At 42.0% G+C, this 14,773-nt stretch overlaps 1 protein-coding gene across 1 annotated transcript; it reads left to right on the forward strand.

The window, feature by feature from the left end:
• Positions 1-3: 3 nt before the first annotated feature.
• LOC148102859 (CD276 antigen-like) lies at positions 4-13,428 on the forward strand. Its single transcript, XM_087841227.1, has 7 exons — positions 4-46; positions 838-1,134; positions 2,670-2,699; positions 3,425-3,700; positions 6,310-6,606; positions 12,106-12,384; positions 12,633-13,428. The coding sequence occupies exons 1-7, from the start codon at positions 4-6 to the stop codon at positions 12,737-12,739; spliced, it is 1,329 nt and encodes a 442-aa protein (XP_087697353.1). The 3' UTR covers positions 12,740-13,428.
• Positions 13,429-14,773: the final 1,345 nt, after the last annotated feature.

Raw genomic sequence — 14,773 nt, forward strand, 5'->3', positions numbered from 1 at the left:
CGCATGCGGCTCCGGAGCCGCAGGTTGCTGAACCCTGCACTAAGAGGTAAAGGCTGAAACAACAACAACAACAACCATGAACTTTATCCAAAGATTATCTTTAAAAACTGTCCATGGTTAAGACAGATGTTAATGACATGTTTGTTTGTATTTGTATATTTAGCTTATGTTATCCTAGATGTCATAGTCAGGGGGGCTTGTGGTATTTCAGGAAGAGCTAGGACCCCAAATCCAGACTCATTGGCAGGTCTGAAACTTACAACAAACAAACTACCCACAGCGTTTTTGATGAGAAAAAGGCTGAGGACAGACAAGGGCTGTAAACCCACAGCAGGTGATTAGAGACAGTAGACACACCTGGCAACACAAATGAAACTCATCAGGGAAAATAAAACTGAGGAAAGTAAAACTGAACACTAAACACACTGGACAAGGATCACTAAAATAAAACAGGAAATCACTGACACAGAGACAAGAAGTCAAACATATGAAATGTCCACAGAAAGACAAACATGGAAAAAAGAGACAAAACAAGACTGAGTGCAGAGAAAGGAAATACAAAGAGGAAGTAATAAACCGAAAGTCATCAATAACTAACAAGGATTAAAGGCACAAATAATAAAATCAGAAACCAATACCAGAGGCCAAAATAACTATAAAACACAAAATACTATTTATCAAGTTTATATTAGAAATATAATCAAACTCTTCAGCTTCTTCACCCTCCATTTAAACCTGTCATTCAAACTGTGCAGTGGGGCGTGGACCACAGAAAAATGTGAAGAGGAACTAAACTGAAGAGTGAACTCACTGTTTAATTCATGTTTTGTCTTTCAGAGAAACATGTGTTTGTGAAAGAAGGTGATGATGCCATTTTACCCTGTTCCCTCGGCACCAGCATTGAGCATGTGCGGTTTGAGTGGACGAAGGAAGGAACTGAAGAGAAGGTGTATATACATGATATTGGGATGGGTTATAGTCCTGCCCTCCCAGATCGAGTCTCACGTTTTCGAGGTGATCTGCAGCACGACAGCGCCTCCATAAAAATATATAATGTTCAGCTGAAGGACGGAGGAATCTACACCTGTAACTTTCCAAGCAGAGGAAAAACATTCAGGATTGAGCTTGTTGTTGGTGAGTGCTGTTATAAATCAGCTGATTATTTACAGAGGAAACAGTCAGCAGGCACATCTGGGTCTCACCCCTACAGCACACCTGTAGTGATATTTGCAATATTTGGTGGACAAAACTGAGACGTCCCTTCTGCATGCTGGTCCTGCTCCTGTCTACTTATCAGAAATCTGACGCGCTCGCAGAGTCGTCACTAAACAAAATAAAATCTCTGTGACGTCTCAACTCTGTGAGGAACTTTACATCACACAGACCTCAGTGGACCTGTGGATGCAGAAGCTATGATCCAGTCTGATGCTCACATGTGTTTCTGGTACAGCAAACTGAGATAATCCGGGTAAACCCCAAACATACACTGTATATAAAAGCTGGACATAGCCACCATGACATCACTAACTGGTTAATGACGTCCTGTTATGGTATCTCAAGCTGACTGTTTCACCGTCCCCATTTTGGTGTTTTGAATTAACTTTTGCTTTATTATTTGCTTAATTCTCCTAATTATCCTAAAACTACTGATAACTTATTTAAACAGTTTTTTCACATTTGTGAAACTGAAAGATTTCCTAAAACTAAATATAATATAATATAAATATAAGCAACTAAATCTGATCAAACTGTTACTGAAAAATATTGATCAAATAAAACAATACAAAAGCACATTGGTTCTCAGCACCTGTGTTCAATTTAAACATGTTTCTCAAGTCTTCCTGGACTTCCTGAAACGTGTACCTGCAGTTCTCTTATAATTTATTTACAAAGATTCAGCAGAGAGAAATCCGCATCTCAGTTCAGTTCATTTCTGCTCTGTTTGGGGGAAATCCCTGTATTATTGAAGTGGGGGTCGCCTTCACCCAGCATGACTGAAGAGTTTTAGGACAGAGTTTTGGTACTGCACCATCTGATCTCATAACGTCGCCCCCATAAAGAAAAGACAACAGGCAGAAGACATCATTTTGTGCAATTTGCAAAGTAAATTGTGTTCTGCAGACTTTATAATTCACATTTGTGACATTTGTTTAAATATTTTCTTCCTAAAAAGTAAAATCTTACAATTACATATGCTGTAAGGCCACAAAACCAGCACACGCCTCTTCTCTTTTCCTAACTCTGTTGAGAATAGCAGCTATGAGGTGCTTTTGGAAACTTAACCTCCTATGTGCATGTTGGTCCTGCATATGTCAATTTATCAAATATTTGAGGAGTCTTCAAAAAAAAAAAAAAGAAAGAAAAGAAAATCTCTGCGAATGAAACTATAAACACTGAATAAATATTACTTTCTTATATTTTAGACACACAGCTGTTCAAAGTGTGACTCACTGTGTGATTATCACCCATCCACCAGCATAAAACAGCCTCCAGTTTAAATGTTTAAGGATTTTTTTTTTAATCTGTGACTGTGCTTTCTTTTGGGATCATAAAAAACTTATCTAATATAGCAGGATAACACTTCAAAGTTTATTTTCATCAGTTTTATCTGTCTGCCAAATTGATGAGACCACAGTCACCTCTAACATGTGTGTTTTTTCTCCTTTCAGAGCCCGTATTAAAGGTCCGAAACGTCCCAGGTGAGTTCCGTTTGTGGTGAGGCTCAGTTAAAACTTGATCCATCAACGACTTTACTGTCTTTTGGTTAGAACCCTGCAAAGCATTTACTGATTATTTTTTTATAAACAGTTCAGGGAAATAAAACTGTTTTAATTGTATTTGTAAATGTATATGTAAATATTTGGTGTGTTTTTTTGCTACATTATCTAATTAATTATTAGTTCAGTAACCAAAAATCTGTTATTGATCTGGGCACTGTGTTCGTTAGACGTAGCTGTTCAGTCCAGTAGAAACTACCTGATGAGATTTTGCTCAAACTGTATGGCATCCCTCTCAGTGTAATTAAAAATTTAAATTATGTGGAGAAATGTGGATTCAAATGTATTTTTATTTTGGAGAGCTTTTGTTGATGATATTTTTTGTAACCTCCACAGTTATTACATTATTAAATGTCTGAATTTTTTTTTTTTTTTAAATCTTTTATATAACTCTTAGACAAACTCTGGGACATCCAAACTTTTTCTGTGTAAAAATTTCTTTATGTGAGTCAAAAATATTGTTTAGAGTAAAAACTAAATTTGTCCTCAAACATCAGAGCTGTGATGTTAGAAAAGTTAACGCAGTACTCCGCTTTTTGTTCTCAAACACATTATAACCCACATCTGCACTTAGAGTAGCTGAACAGGAAAAAATAACTGATTAACTGTGATTGTTCTCACATAATCTGTCTGTTATGTGTTCACAGGAGCAGCAGAGCTTTATGTCACAAGTCATGATCAAAGAAATGGCGGGGCGCTGCTTCAGTGTGATGTTAAGAATGCTCATCCCAAGCCTACAGTCGAGTGGTGGGACAGTAATGATCAAATCATTCCTTCTGAGGAGCCACAGGAGTCTGAACAAGGAGGTCGCTTCAACATCACCCTCAAAGCTACTGTGAAAAATAGTGGCCACTATCGCTGTGTCGCCACACAGAAGGACATCAATCATCAGACACAAAAGGAAATCAATGTACATTTGAATGGTGAGTGGTATTTTAATCATTAAATGTTTCTTATTGCTTTTGAAAAACGTAAATAATATTCTCAGATTCAATGCAAAGAGTGACGTCTTCAAGGAAACAAAAGATTAAATAATGAACTCAAAAAAACGTCAAATATGTGGAAAATGTCAGATTCACTGAAACTGAAGCAAAAAGCAACTTTAATCTGAATTCAACTCATAAATGATTTTGTTTGTATATAAGACTTCTTACAGGTGTCATTATGTCCCGTTGTGGTCCCTGAATCCAGAGATGGGAGTAGCCCAACATACGAAGTTCCTAATTGTTGCTGCAACCCACAGAAAACTTAATGATATAAACATAGCAGCAAATTTAAAATAACATATAATAGAGAGAAGTCTGAGCAGTCTTTCTATATTGATGTTAATAAATTAAATCTCTGTGATGCAGCTATAAACACTGAATAAATAAATAAATGATTTTGTGTCCCCATATCTCAGACATACAGCTGTTTAATGGGTTTTCTGATTTTGTGATTATAAAACATCCACGATCACATTTACAATCATAATAAGTCTAATACAGCAGGCTGTTTTGCTCCCCTTTTGAGGTCACATTTAGTGACGGGACAGGAGAAAACCTCGGGGGTGAGCCCTGTTTGTGATGATGTCACTGATCTTTACATCATCAAACGTTAATGTATGAGCTGATACACTAATACAGGTGTCAGCAACCTTTAACACCGAAAGAGCCATTTGGACTCGGTTTCCACGCAAAAGAAAACTCTGGGAGCCGCAAATACTTTTTGAAATCTAAAATGAAGATAACATTGTATATATTGTTTTTTACCTTTATGCCTTGTTTGAACAACTAAGGTGTTGCTTATGAAATCCATGAAGTGCTACAGAGAAAATTACATTTTATTTATGTAATTAACACATTTTGAACTCTTAAAGAAATATTACAAAAGGAAAGCTGAACTAAAATGATCCAGCAAACAAAAACTGTTATATCACCTTTGGGCTTTTGGAGCCTTGACCTGACTTTTAAAAAATAATTGTAAAAAAGCTCTATGCTGCTAAAAAGTGAAAAATAGATATTTGCAAAATTCGTCCTAACTATGTATTTTACCTGATTAATGTGTGTGGCGGGGTGTGGTCTGCAGCGCCGCTGCAGGGGAGGCGGACGCACCTGAGCGGCACCCGCAATCACGCCTCGCCGCCTTTACGTCTGTGCTCTCTCTGCTGTTGTGTTGTTGTTGGTGTGTGTCGGGCTGTGAGCTGAAAAGCTACAGCCGGCTGTATGCGTACAGCAACCGTGTGTGAAAGGTGGTCGATAAAGAGATGCTGAAAAGCGTGTTCATGCAAACATCGTCGGGTCTGCCATGATATGTTTACAATGGGACTTCTGCTCCTGAACTTCTGAACAGCAGGACTGTAAGCTGCCATCTGTGAGGCGTGAGCGGTGTTTGTTTTAACATAGTTCACGGTGGAGAACAGCTGCTGACATAATGTGGATCCGAAGATCCATAATTGGCCTACCTGGGGCTGAAAGTCTCAATAAATGCACGCCGTTTCGGCGGGTACACCGGCTTCCGCGAGTGTGACGCTTATTTTGAGCGATGAAAAAAATAATAGAATATAATTTTATTTTTATATTTCAATATCACAATAATCTTCCAATTTAGAACTACAAGTTTAAAAAGAACTAACATAAATAAAATACACTTCAGCTAAATACTTCTAATTTATTTTCCCAAACCACGCGGAGCCGCAGTATAAGGACAAAAGAGCCGCATGCGGCTCCGGAGCCGCAGGTTGCTGAACCCTGCACTAAGAGGTAAAGGCTGAAACAACAACAACAACAACCATGAACTTTATCCAAAGATTATCTTTAAAAACTGTCCATGGTTAAGACAGATGTTAATGACATGTTTGTTTGTATTTGTATATTTAGCTTATGTTATCCTAGATGTCATAGTCAGGGGGGCTTGTGGTATTTCAGGAAGAGCTAGGACCCCAAATCCAGACTCATTGGCAGGTCTGAAACTTACAACAAACAAACTACCCACAGCGTTTTTGATGAGAAAAAGGCTGAGGACAGACAAGGGCTGTAAACCCACAGCAGGTGATTAGAGACAGTAGACACACCTGGCAACACAAATGAAACTCATCAGGGAAAATAAAACTGAGGAAAGTAAAACTGAACACTAAACACACTGGACAAGGATCACTAAAATAAAACAGGAAATCACTGACACAGAGACAAGAAGTCAAACATATGAAATGTCCACAGAAAGACAAACATGGAAAAAAGAGACAAAACAAGACTGAGTGCAGAGAAAGGAAATACAAAGAGGAAGTAATAAACTGAAAGTCATCAATAACTAACAAGGATTAAAGGCACAAATAATAAAATCAGAAACCAATACCAGAGGCCAAAATAACTATAAAACACAAAATACTATTTATCAAGTTTATATTAGAAATATAATCAAACTCTTCAGCTTCTTCACCCTCCATTTAAACCTGTCATTCAAACTGTGCAGTGGGGCGTGGACCACAGAAAAATGTGAAGAGGAACTAAACTGAAGAGTGAACTCACTGTTTAATTCATGTTTTGTCTTTCAGAGAAACATGTGTTTGTGAAAGAAGGTGATGATGCCATTTTACCCTGTTCCCTCGGCACCAGCATTGAGCATGTGCGGTTTGAGTGGACGAAGGAAGGAACTGAAGAGAAGGTGTATATACATGATATTGGGATGGGTTATAGTCCTGCCCTCCCAGATCGAGTCTCACGTTTTCGAGGTGATCTGCAGCACGACAGCGCCTCCATAAAAATATATAATGTTCAGCTGAAGGACGGAGGAATCTACACCTGTAACTTTCCAAGCAGAGGAAAAACATTCAGGATTGAGCTTGTTGTTGGTGAGTGCTGTTATAAATCAGCTGATTATTTACAGATGAAACAGTCAGCATGCACATCTGGGTCTCACCCCTACAGCACACCTGTAGTGATATTTGCAATATTTGGTGGACAAAACTGAGACGTCCCTTCTGCATGCTGGTCCTGCTCCTGTCTACTTATCAGAAATCTGACGCGCTCGCAGAGTCGTCACTAAACAAAATAAAATCTCTGTGACGTCTCAACTCTGTGAGGAACTTTACATCACACAGACCTCAGTGGACCTGTGGATGCAGAAGCTATGATCCAGTCTGATGCTCACATGTGTTTCTGGTACAGCAAACTGAGATAATCCGGGTAAACCCCAAACATACACTGTATATAAAAGCTGGACATAGCCACCATGACATCACTAACTGGTTAATGACGTCCTGTTATGGTATCTCAAGCTGACTGTTTCACCGTCCCCATTTTGGTGTTTTGAATTATCTCTTGCTTTATTATTTGCTTAATTCTCCTAATTATCCTAAAAGTACTGATAACTTATTTAAACAGGTTTTTCACATTTGTGAAACTGAAAGATTTCCTAAAACTAAATATAATATAAATATAATATAAATATAAACAGCTAAATCTGATCAAACTGTTACTGAAAAATATTGATCAAATAAAACAATACAAAACCACATTGGTTCTCAGCACCTGTGTTCAATTTAAACATGTTTCTCAAGTCTTCCTGGACTTCCTGAAACGTGTACCTGCAGTTCTCTTATAATTTATTTACAAAGATTCAGCAGAGAGAAATCAGCATCTCAGTTCAGTTCATTTCTGCTCTGTTTGGGGGAAATCCCTGTATTATTGAAGTGGGGGTCGCCTTCACTCAGCATGACTGAAGAGTTTTAGGACAGAGTTTTGGTACTGCACCATCTGATCTCATAACATCTCCCCCCAAAAAGAAAAGACAACAGGCAGAAGACATCATTTTGTGCAATTTGCAAAGTAAATTGTGTGCTGCAGACTTTATAATTCACATTTGTGTGATTTGTTTAAATATTTTATTCCTAAAAAGTAAAATCTTACAATTACATATGCTGTAAGGCCACAAAACCACATCTGTTCACAACAGTTACAAAACTGACAGCAACTTCAAAAGATTTTGTGCTGATGCAGATGTTTGTAAATCTGACCCTAAATGTTATTTCTTTCAAATTCTAATCCTTGTAATGAAGGGATATTTTTTACAGGCTGTTCTTGCTTATATGACCAAACATCAGTTAGGACAAATTGTGCTACATCATTAAGGACAGATTAATGTAAGGTCGTTCCCACTGTCAGCACACGCCTCTTCTCTTTTCCTAATTCCGTGTCAATTCCCCACCTTTCCTTGAAAAAGAAGTTAAAAATGAGGTGCTTTTGGAACTTAACCTCCTATGTGCACGCTGGTCCTGCATATGTCAAGTTATCTAAAATTTGAGGAGTCTTCAAAAAAAAAGGCAGAAAGAAAAGAAACTCTCTTTGAAGTATCTCGGGGTCTTGTTCGCAAGTGATGGGAGAAGGGAGCCGGAGATCGACAGACGGATTGGTGCTGCGGCTGCAGTAATGCGGACGCTGCACCGGTCCGTCGTGGTGAAGAGGGAGCTGAGTGTAAAAGCGAAGCTCTCAATTTACCGGTCGATCTACGTCCCTACCCTCACCTATGGCCACGAGCTGTGGGTAGTGACCGAAAGAACGAGATCGCGGATACAAGCGGCAGAAATGAGCTTCCTCCGAAGGGTGGCTGGCCTCTCCCTTAGAGATAGGGTGAGAAGTTCGGCCATCCGGGAGGGGCTCAGAGTAGAGCCGCTGCTGCTCCACATCGAAAGGAGCCAGCTGAGGTGGTTCGGGCATCTGACAAGGATGCCCCCTGGGCGCCTCCTGGGTGAGGTGTTCCAGGCATGTCCCACCGGGAGGAGGCCCCGGGGCAGACCCAGGACACGCTGGAGAGATTATATCTCTCGGCTGGCCTGGGAACGCCTTGGTGTTCCCCTGGACGAGCTGGAGAAGGTGGCTGGGGAGAGGGAGGTCTGGGCCTCTTTGCTTGCTGCTGCCCCCGCGACCCAGCCCTGGATAAAGCGGATGAAGGTGGATGGATGGACTCTCTTTGAATGAAACTATAAACACTGAATAAATATTAATTTCTCCTTATATTTCAGACACACAGCTGTTCAAAGTGTGACTCACTGTGTGATTATCACCCATCCACCAGCATAACCCAGCCTCCAGTTTAAATGTTTAAGGATTTTTTTAAATCTGTGACTCTGCCTTCTTTGAGGATTATAAAAAAACATGTCTAATATAGCAGGATAACACTTCTGAGTTTATTTTCATCAGTTTTATCTGTCTGCCAAATCTGGCAGACAGATAAAACTATCTGGCTTTACATCCGCCAACAATTGCTCACACTGTCAAGGCAATACACCAGACAATTACATCCACACGTTTTGGTTCTGTCCACCAGTGCAGAAGTTTTGGCACGAGATATGTGAAGACTTATCAAGGTGTCTGAAATGTAAAATTCCAACCTCCCCTTTAGTATGCTTGTTGGGAAATTTGGATGATGTCACTACAGAAACTAATACAGTCCACATGGTTTTTACTGCCCTATGCATAGCCAAGAAAACGGTCCTCATGAACTGGAAAAATAAAAATAATCTAATTCTAGCCAATATAGAAACTATCTAATAGATCACATTAGTCTCGATATAGCCTCTGCCACCACATTAGATCAATCCCTCTGGGCTCCTTTGATCGGCTCCATCACCTAGCGGGGGTAGGGGGTTGTGGTTTGGTCCCGCCTTGGCTATTGTGGTTGATGTGGAGGTTGGGATGGGCTTAGGGCACCTGGAGGACCCCTAGAGACGTTATCCCTGGAGGGCTTAACCTGGAGGTTGTGTTCATAACCTGGTTAGTGGCTCTGGTCGCTCTCAGAGGTTGTTCTCCTCGTGGCTGCGTGCAGCGGGGCTGGAGGATGGTCTGTGCTGGCGGACGTAGGTTACTGGCCTGGTGGCCTGGCTGCCCCTGAGTGGATCCGGGGCGGGCGTGGGGGTTTGGGGTTCGGGGGTGCTTCGCCTCCGTGCTGGGGCTCTGGCTGGGCCTTGGGGGCTTCGGTCCTCGTCGGTGTGTCGCCGAGGTTGTGGGCGGGTGGGTGCACGGGGGCTCAGCCCTGGCGCAGGGGGCCTCTTGTGCATCGGCCTAACCGGGGGGCTCTTCAACTGGCAGGGAGGTTGTTCCATCCTTGCAGGAGTCCACTCTGCAGGTGGGGGAGAGACATAGGAGAGGTGGAGAATAAACTTAACCTGGGTGTCTGTTGTCTTGTGTAGTCTGGGAGATGATTGAATGTTGGGGTGGGTACAGTTTCCTCTGCAGTGGGGTGGGCTGCCCCGGGTCCTGTGGGGCTTGGCGGTGCTGCTGCCGTAGGCCCCGGTCTGGATGGGCCTGGGCTCCCTTGCCTTGGTGGATACCAGAGGACGGGGGTGCCTACTGGGGTCAGCGGGGGAGCTGGCCCTAGGGAGGGACATCCTCCCCTCCCTTCTTTTCCTCCCCATCCCCGGCTACCTCCCTCTTCCCGCTCCACCACACCCACCCACACAGGTAGAGCCTTGGGGTGCGGGTGTGTCACCAGGGTGCTACGGAGACATCCCCCCCCCCCCCGTCCTCTTCTGGCCACCTGTGCCTCAATTTTATCTCACAACTTAGACATCCACATTACTTACACTCTCATAACACACACACATATATATATATATAGGGCCTTGAAGGTGGGCATGTTAACGGCGTCCAGTAGACGGTCTGTGTATTCAAACCTACCTCTGGCGCCGGTGCCCACCTCTCAATTTTAAATCCATGTAGACATTGAGGGTTCTCGGGAGGGGCCGTGCTAACACCTGCTGCTCTCTGGCAGCAGCACCATGCTCTCCCTTGTTTTAAATGCACTTTAGAGCAACACGCAGCAACACTACACTTGAGCGGGAGGAGGAGGGTATGGGGTCTTAACACACCCCCGTTCTCTGCTAGCCATCGGGGCGGGGGGGCTGGGAAGAGATGCTGGCTGTCCGATTGGCCTCCCTGCTGCTGTGGAGCCTGGGGCGGTCTGCTTGCCTCCACCCCGGAGGGAAGGGTAACATCTCTTGGGTCTGGGTGCCGTTTCCCCCTCTGGGGGCGAGGATACCTGGACCCGGGGTATAGAGTATGTTTGGGGAGTGTGATTGTGTGTACATGTCCATTTACGTTTATTCCTACGTTGGGTGAGTGCTGAGTGTTTGTATATGTGTGCATGAGGGTGGGAATGCATGTCTGTGTCTGTGTGTGCCTGTTTGTCTGTGTCTATATGTCAGGTCGGGTCTTAGACTCCACCTCTCTGGGAACTCCCAGGCCCTCCAAGTGTGGAGGCCTATCTCCCCTCACCACACTCCCTGCCGGTGACTGATGCCCTCAGGGGTCGGTGCATTGGTGGTTCTTGGTGTCCGGGGCTGGGCGCTGAGGTCATGTGCCAGCTCACTCCCGGTGGCTACTTGGCGGGCCTGGCGCCTGCTGCTCGGTCAGGCCTCTTCCGGGGCGCGGGGGGCCCTCGGGCCTCCGGCTCGGTTCACTCTGGCACAGCTGGCTGCCGGCGGAGCCGGCGGGCACGCCGGTGCAGCCCCCTCTAGCTTCTTCCCGGTGGCTACTGGGTGACCCCTCGTCTGGGGATCCTCAGCCCTTCACCATGAAGGTGGCACGGATGCCCCTCCGGTGGTCCTCCTTGGGCTCTTGCACTCTGGGGCCTCTGGATGTCTGGGCCTGGATCTCCTCCATGCCTGCTTCATGCCCTGGGGGACAGGGCTATGGCTCTCTACATCCTCTTGCAGACCATTACATGGGGAAACCATTTGAATACAAGCGCGCCGATCCACACAGGTGTGCACACGGGTGTTCACTGTTCGTAGACTTAAATCACACCTTTCTTGGCTGCTACTTCAAAGCACATTGTGCGCTGTCTGTCCTGCGTGCTGCACAACAACATTCAATATTTAGTATTTACTGCTGTTTACACTTAGCTAGATTAATGCGATGGTGTTGTGTTTAGTATGTTGCTTTGTTTTGGTTTTTTTGCTTGTTTTCTCGTCTTTTTCTCTCAACAGGTGATCCAGGAGATATTTTTTTCCCTTTCTCACTGTCCCTCTCCCCTTCTGTTTTTCTTTTCCTTCCTCTTTCTTTCTCCCTTTCCTATCCCTCACTCATGTCTGTCCCGTCTGTAACAACTGAAAATAAAATAAAATAAATAACAAAAACAAAGGTCGATCAAATGGACCAATACGGCAAGGCCATGATGATCCATTTGGCAAAATAAATCCATTGGGTATCCTTGTTGGTCTTCAGACAACAATTCTGACGGCTAAAGAACCAAATGGGACAAGCAAAAAAAAAAAAAAAAAGTAGCTGAACAGGAAAAAATAACTGATTAACTGTGATTGTTCTTACATAATCTGTCTATTATGTGTTCACAGGAGCAGCAGAACTTTATGTCACAAGTCGTGATCAAATAAATGGCGGGGTGCTGCTTCAGTGTGATGTTAAGAATGCTCATCCCAAACCAACAGTCGAGTGGTGGGACAGTAATGATCAAATCATTCATTCTGAGGAGCCACAGGTCTCTGAACAAGGAGGTCGCTTCAACATCACCCTCAAAGCTACTGTGGAAAAAAGTGGCCGCTATCGCTGTGTCGCCACACAGGAGGAGGACATCAATCATCAGACACAAGAGAAAATCAATGTACATATTTATGGTGAGTGGCATTTTGATCCTTAAATGTTTCTTATTGCTTTTAAAAAACGTAAATAATATTCTCAGATTCAATGCAAAGAGTGACGTCTTCAAGGAAACAAAAGATTAAATAATGAACCCATAAAGACAGTCATTTGACTGTCTTTATGAGTTCATTATTTATCTGGAAAATGTCAGATTCACTGACACTGAAGCAAAAAGCAACTTTAGTCTGAATTCAACTCATAAATGATTTTGTTTGTATATAAGACTTCTTACAGGTGTCATTATGTCCTGTTGTGGTCCCTGAATCCAGAGATGGGAATAGCCCAACATACAAAGTTCCTAATTGTTGCTGCAACCCACAGAAGACTTAATGATATAAAAATAGCAGCAAATTTAAAATAACATATAATAGAGAGAAGTCTGAGCAGTCTTTCTATATTGATGTTAATAAATTAAACAATAAAAGCAACAAAGAAACAGGACTCCCAATAATATACTGTGTATTAAAGATGAACAAGTGTTTGCTGAGGTCAGAGAGTAAGTGAGCTGAAGGGCTGTTTCCTGTAATCCGTTAAAACGACTCGACTGAACTGACTTTTTAGTCACAAAGTAGGCTCACACTGCTTTATCATCCTTTTTTATTCTAATAGGACCATAATTTATATAATAAACAACATCTTGTTGTGTCTTGATGCTCAATCGTCCAGGTAAGTAAATCCCCAAGGCCAGGGGGCCCAGGCCCATCCGCACCAGGCGTGAGAGGTAGAGCGGTTCCTATTCTCTGTGTGATGCTGGGATCTTCCAGGTCTTTGAAACAGCTTTTGATGTTTGCAGTCACAGCAGCATAGCAGTAAACTCAAACCTACTCCGGGTCAGGTTTATTCAGTGCAAACATGATAAAATAAGACTTTGACTCAACACCAACCAGGACTGCAGCATTGCTGTTTTAGGAAGTGACACTAAACAGTGCATTGATGTTAAGACCATTTCAAGTGAACCAAATATTTTGAGATCTGTTAGTGCACCTTGACTTATTACTTTTATACAGGTATAACACTTCAGTCAGGAGGGAGTAATCTTGCTGAGGACCCGGCCTTCGCGGTCTACGTAGGCCAGGTCCTCCGAAGGCCGGAAGTGAGCGGCTGTGAAATTGGACGGGCTAGCCTTCAGAATTACATCACGAGCTAATCATGTAATCATCTTGTCCTTTTTGGGTCTAATAAAACCCATTTTTTTGAAGATTACATTTGTGCCTGTGTGTTCCTGGCTGCTTGGATCATGACAGTCATCTTGACATGTCAAGAGAGGTTTTATGGAGATGCCATCCTTCTGCTTTAGTGGTAAATCATTTGGCAGTCATCGGCATAACAATGAAATGAGATCCCATGCCTTCTAAGGATGGAACCCAACAACAAACTTTATTTATATAGCACATTTAAAAACCAGTGGTGTACCAAAGTGCTTAACATGCAAGAGAGTAGGGTGAAGTAACAGGGAAGGATGAGGGCTATGGCAAGGTACCAAAACATGCTAGCAGGTTGAATGGCATTAAAACACAAAGCAAAAGAATTGCATATAAAAGCATAAAAGAAAACGAAGTGTAAAGGATAAAACAGTCAAAAAAATAAAAATGTTTAAAAGTAATTAAGAATAAGCCGAAGATAAGAATAAGCATTAAGCTAACTAACAAGCAAGCGTTAACTGGAAGAAAAGGCGAGGCTAAATAAGTGGGTTTTAACCGCGATTTCAAATTCAAATTCAAATTTTATTTGTCACATACACAGTCATACACAGTCATACACAGTACGATATGCAGTGAAATGCTTAGACAATTGCTCGTGACCTAAAGAAAAAATAGAAAAGAAAAGGCTATGAATAAGATAAATAAATAAATAAATATGAAAATTAAAAAGGGTAAATTTAACTAGGACGGAATAAAATAAAATATAAAAATTAAAGTTAAAAATGAAATAACTGTACAACACAAATTAGAATGAAGGGTAAATTTAACTGGGAAAGAATAAGATAAAATATATAAATTAAAGTTGAAAATAAAATAACTGTACAACAAAATACACAATACACAGTATAGAAATATAAAAGAATGTATGAAGAAATATAAATATATATATATACACAATAACAGCAGCTGTACAAGTATTAAATGGAAATGAGGAATATAATGTCCAGTGTTGTGCAATCCACATTATTTAGTGTCTTGTGCAGTGCAAATATGCTTAAAGTGATTTAAGTGATGAAGTGAAAACAAAGTCCAGAATGTCCAGTGTGTGTGTAAGAACTATATGTGTGGGTCAGTACTGTGTGGTGTTGTGATTGAGAGACCGTATCGCCTGCGGGAAGAAGCTCCTCCTGAGTCTCTCTGTGTTGGTCTTCAGGGAGCGAAA

Source organism: Neolamprologus brichardi, chromosome 5 (genome assembly GCF_056152115.1).
Source record: "Neolamprologus brichardi isolate AB-2024 chromosome 5, ASM5615211v1, whole genome shotgun sequence".
Taxonomy (NCBI): domain Eukaryota; kingdom Metazoa; phylum Chordata; class Actinopteri; order Cichliformes; family Cichlidae; genus Neolamprologus; species Neolamprologus brichardi.

Excerpts from the sequence above, each read along its gene's own strand:
- LOC148102859 (XM_087841227.1), top strand. The coding sequence starts at position 4 with ATGCGGCTCCGGAGCCGCAGGTTGCTGAACCCTGCACTAAGAG. Across the intron at positions 1,135-2,669 it reads CAGGATTGAGCTTGTTGTTG|AGCCCGTATTAAAGGTCCGA; the intron begins GTGAGTGCTGTT and ends TTCTCCTTTCAG. Across the intron at positions 6,607-12,105 it reads CAGGATTGAGCTTGTTGTTG|GAGCAGCAGAACTTTATGTC; the intron begins GTGAGTGCTGTT and ends ATGTGTTCACAG.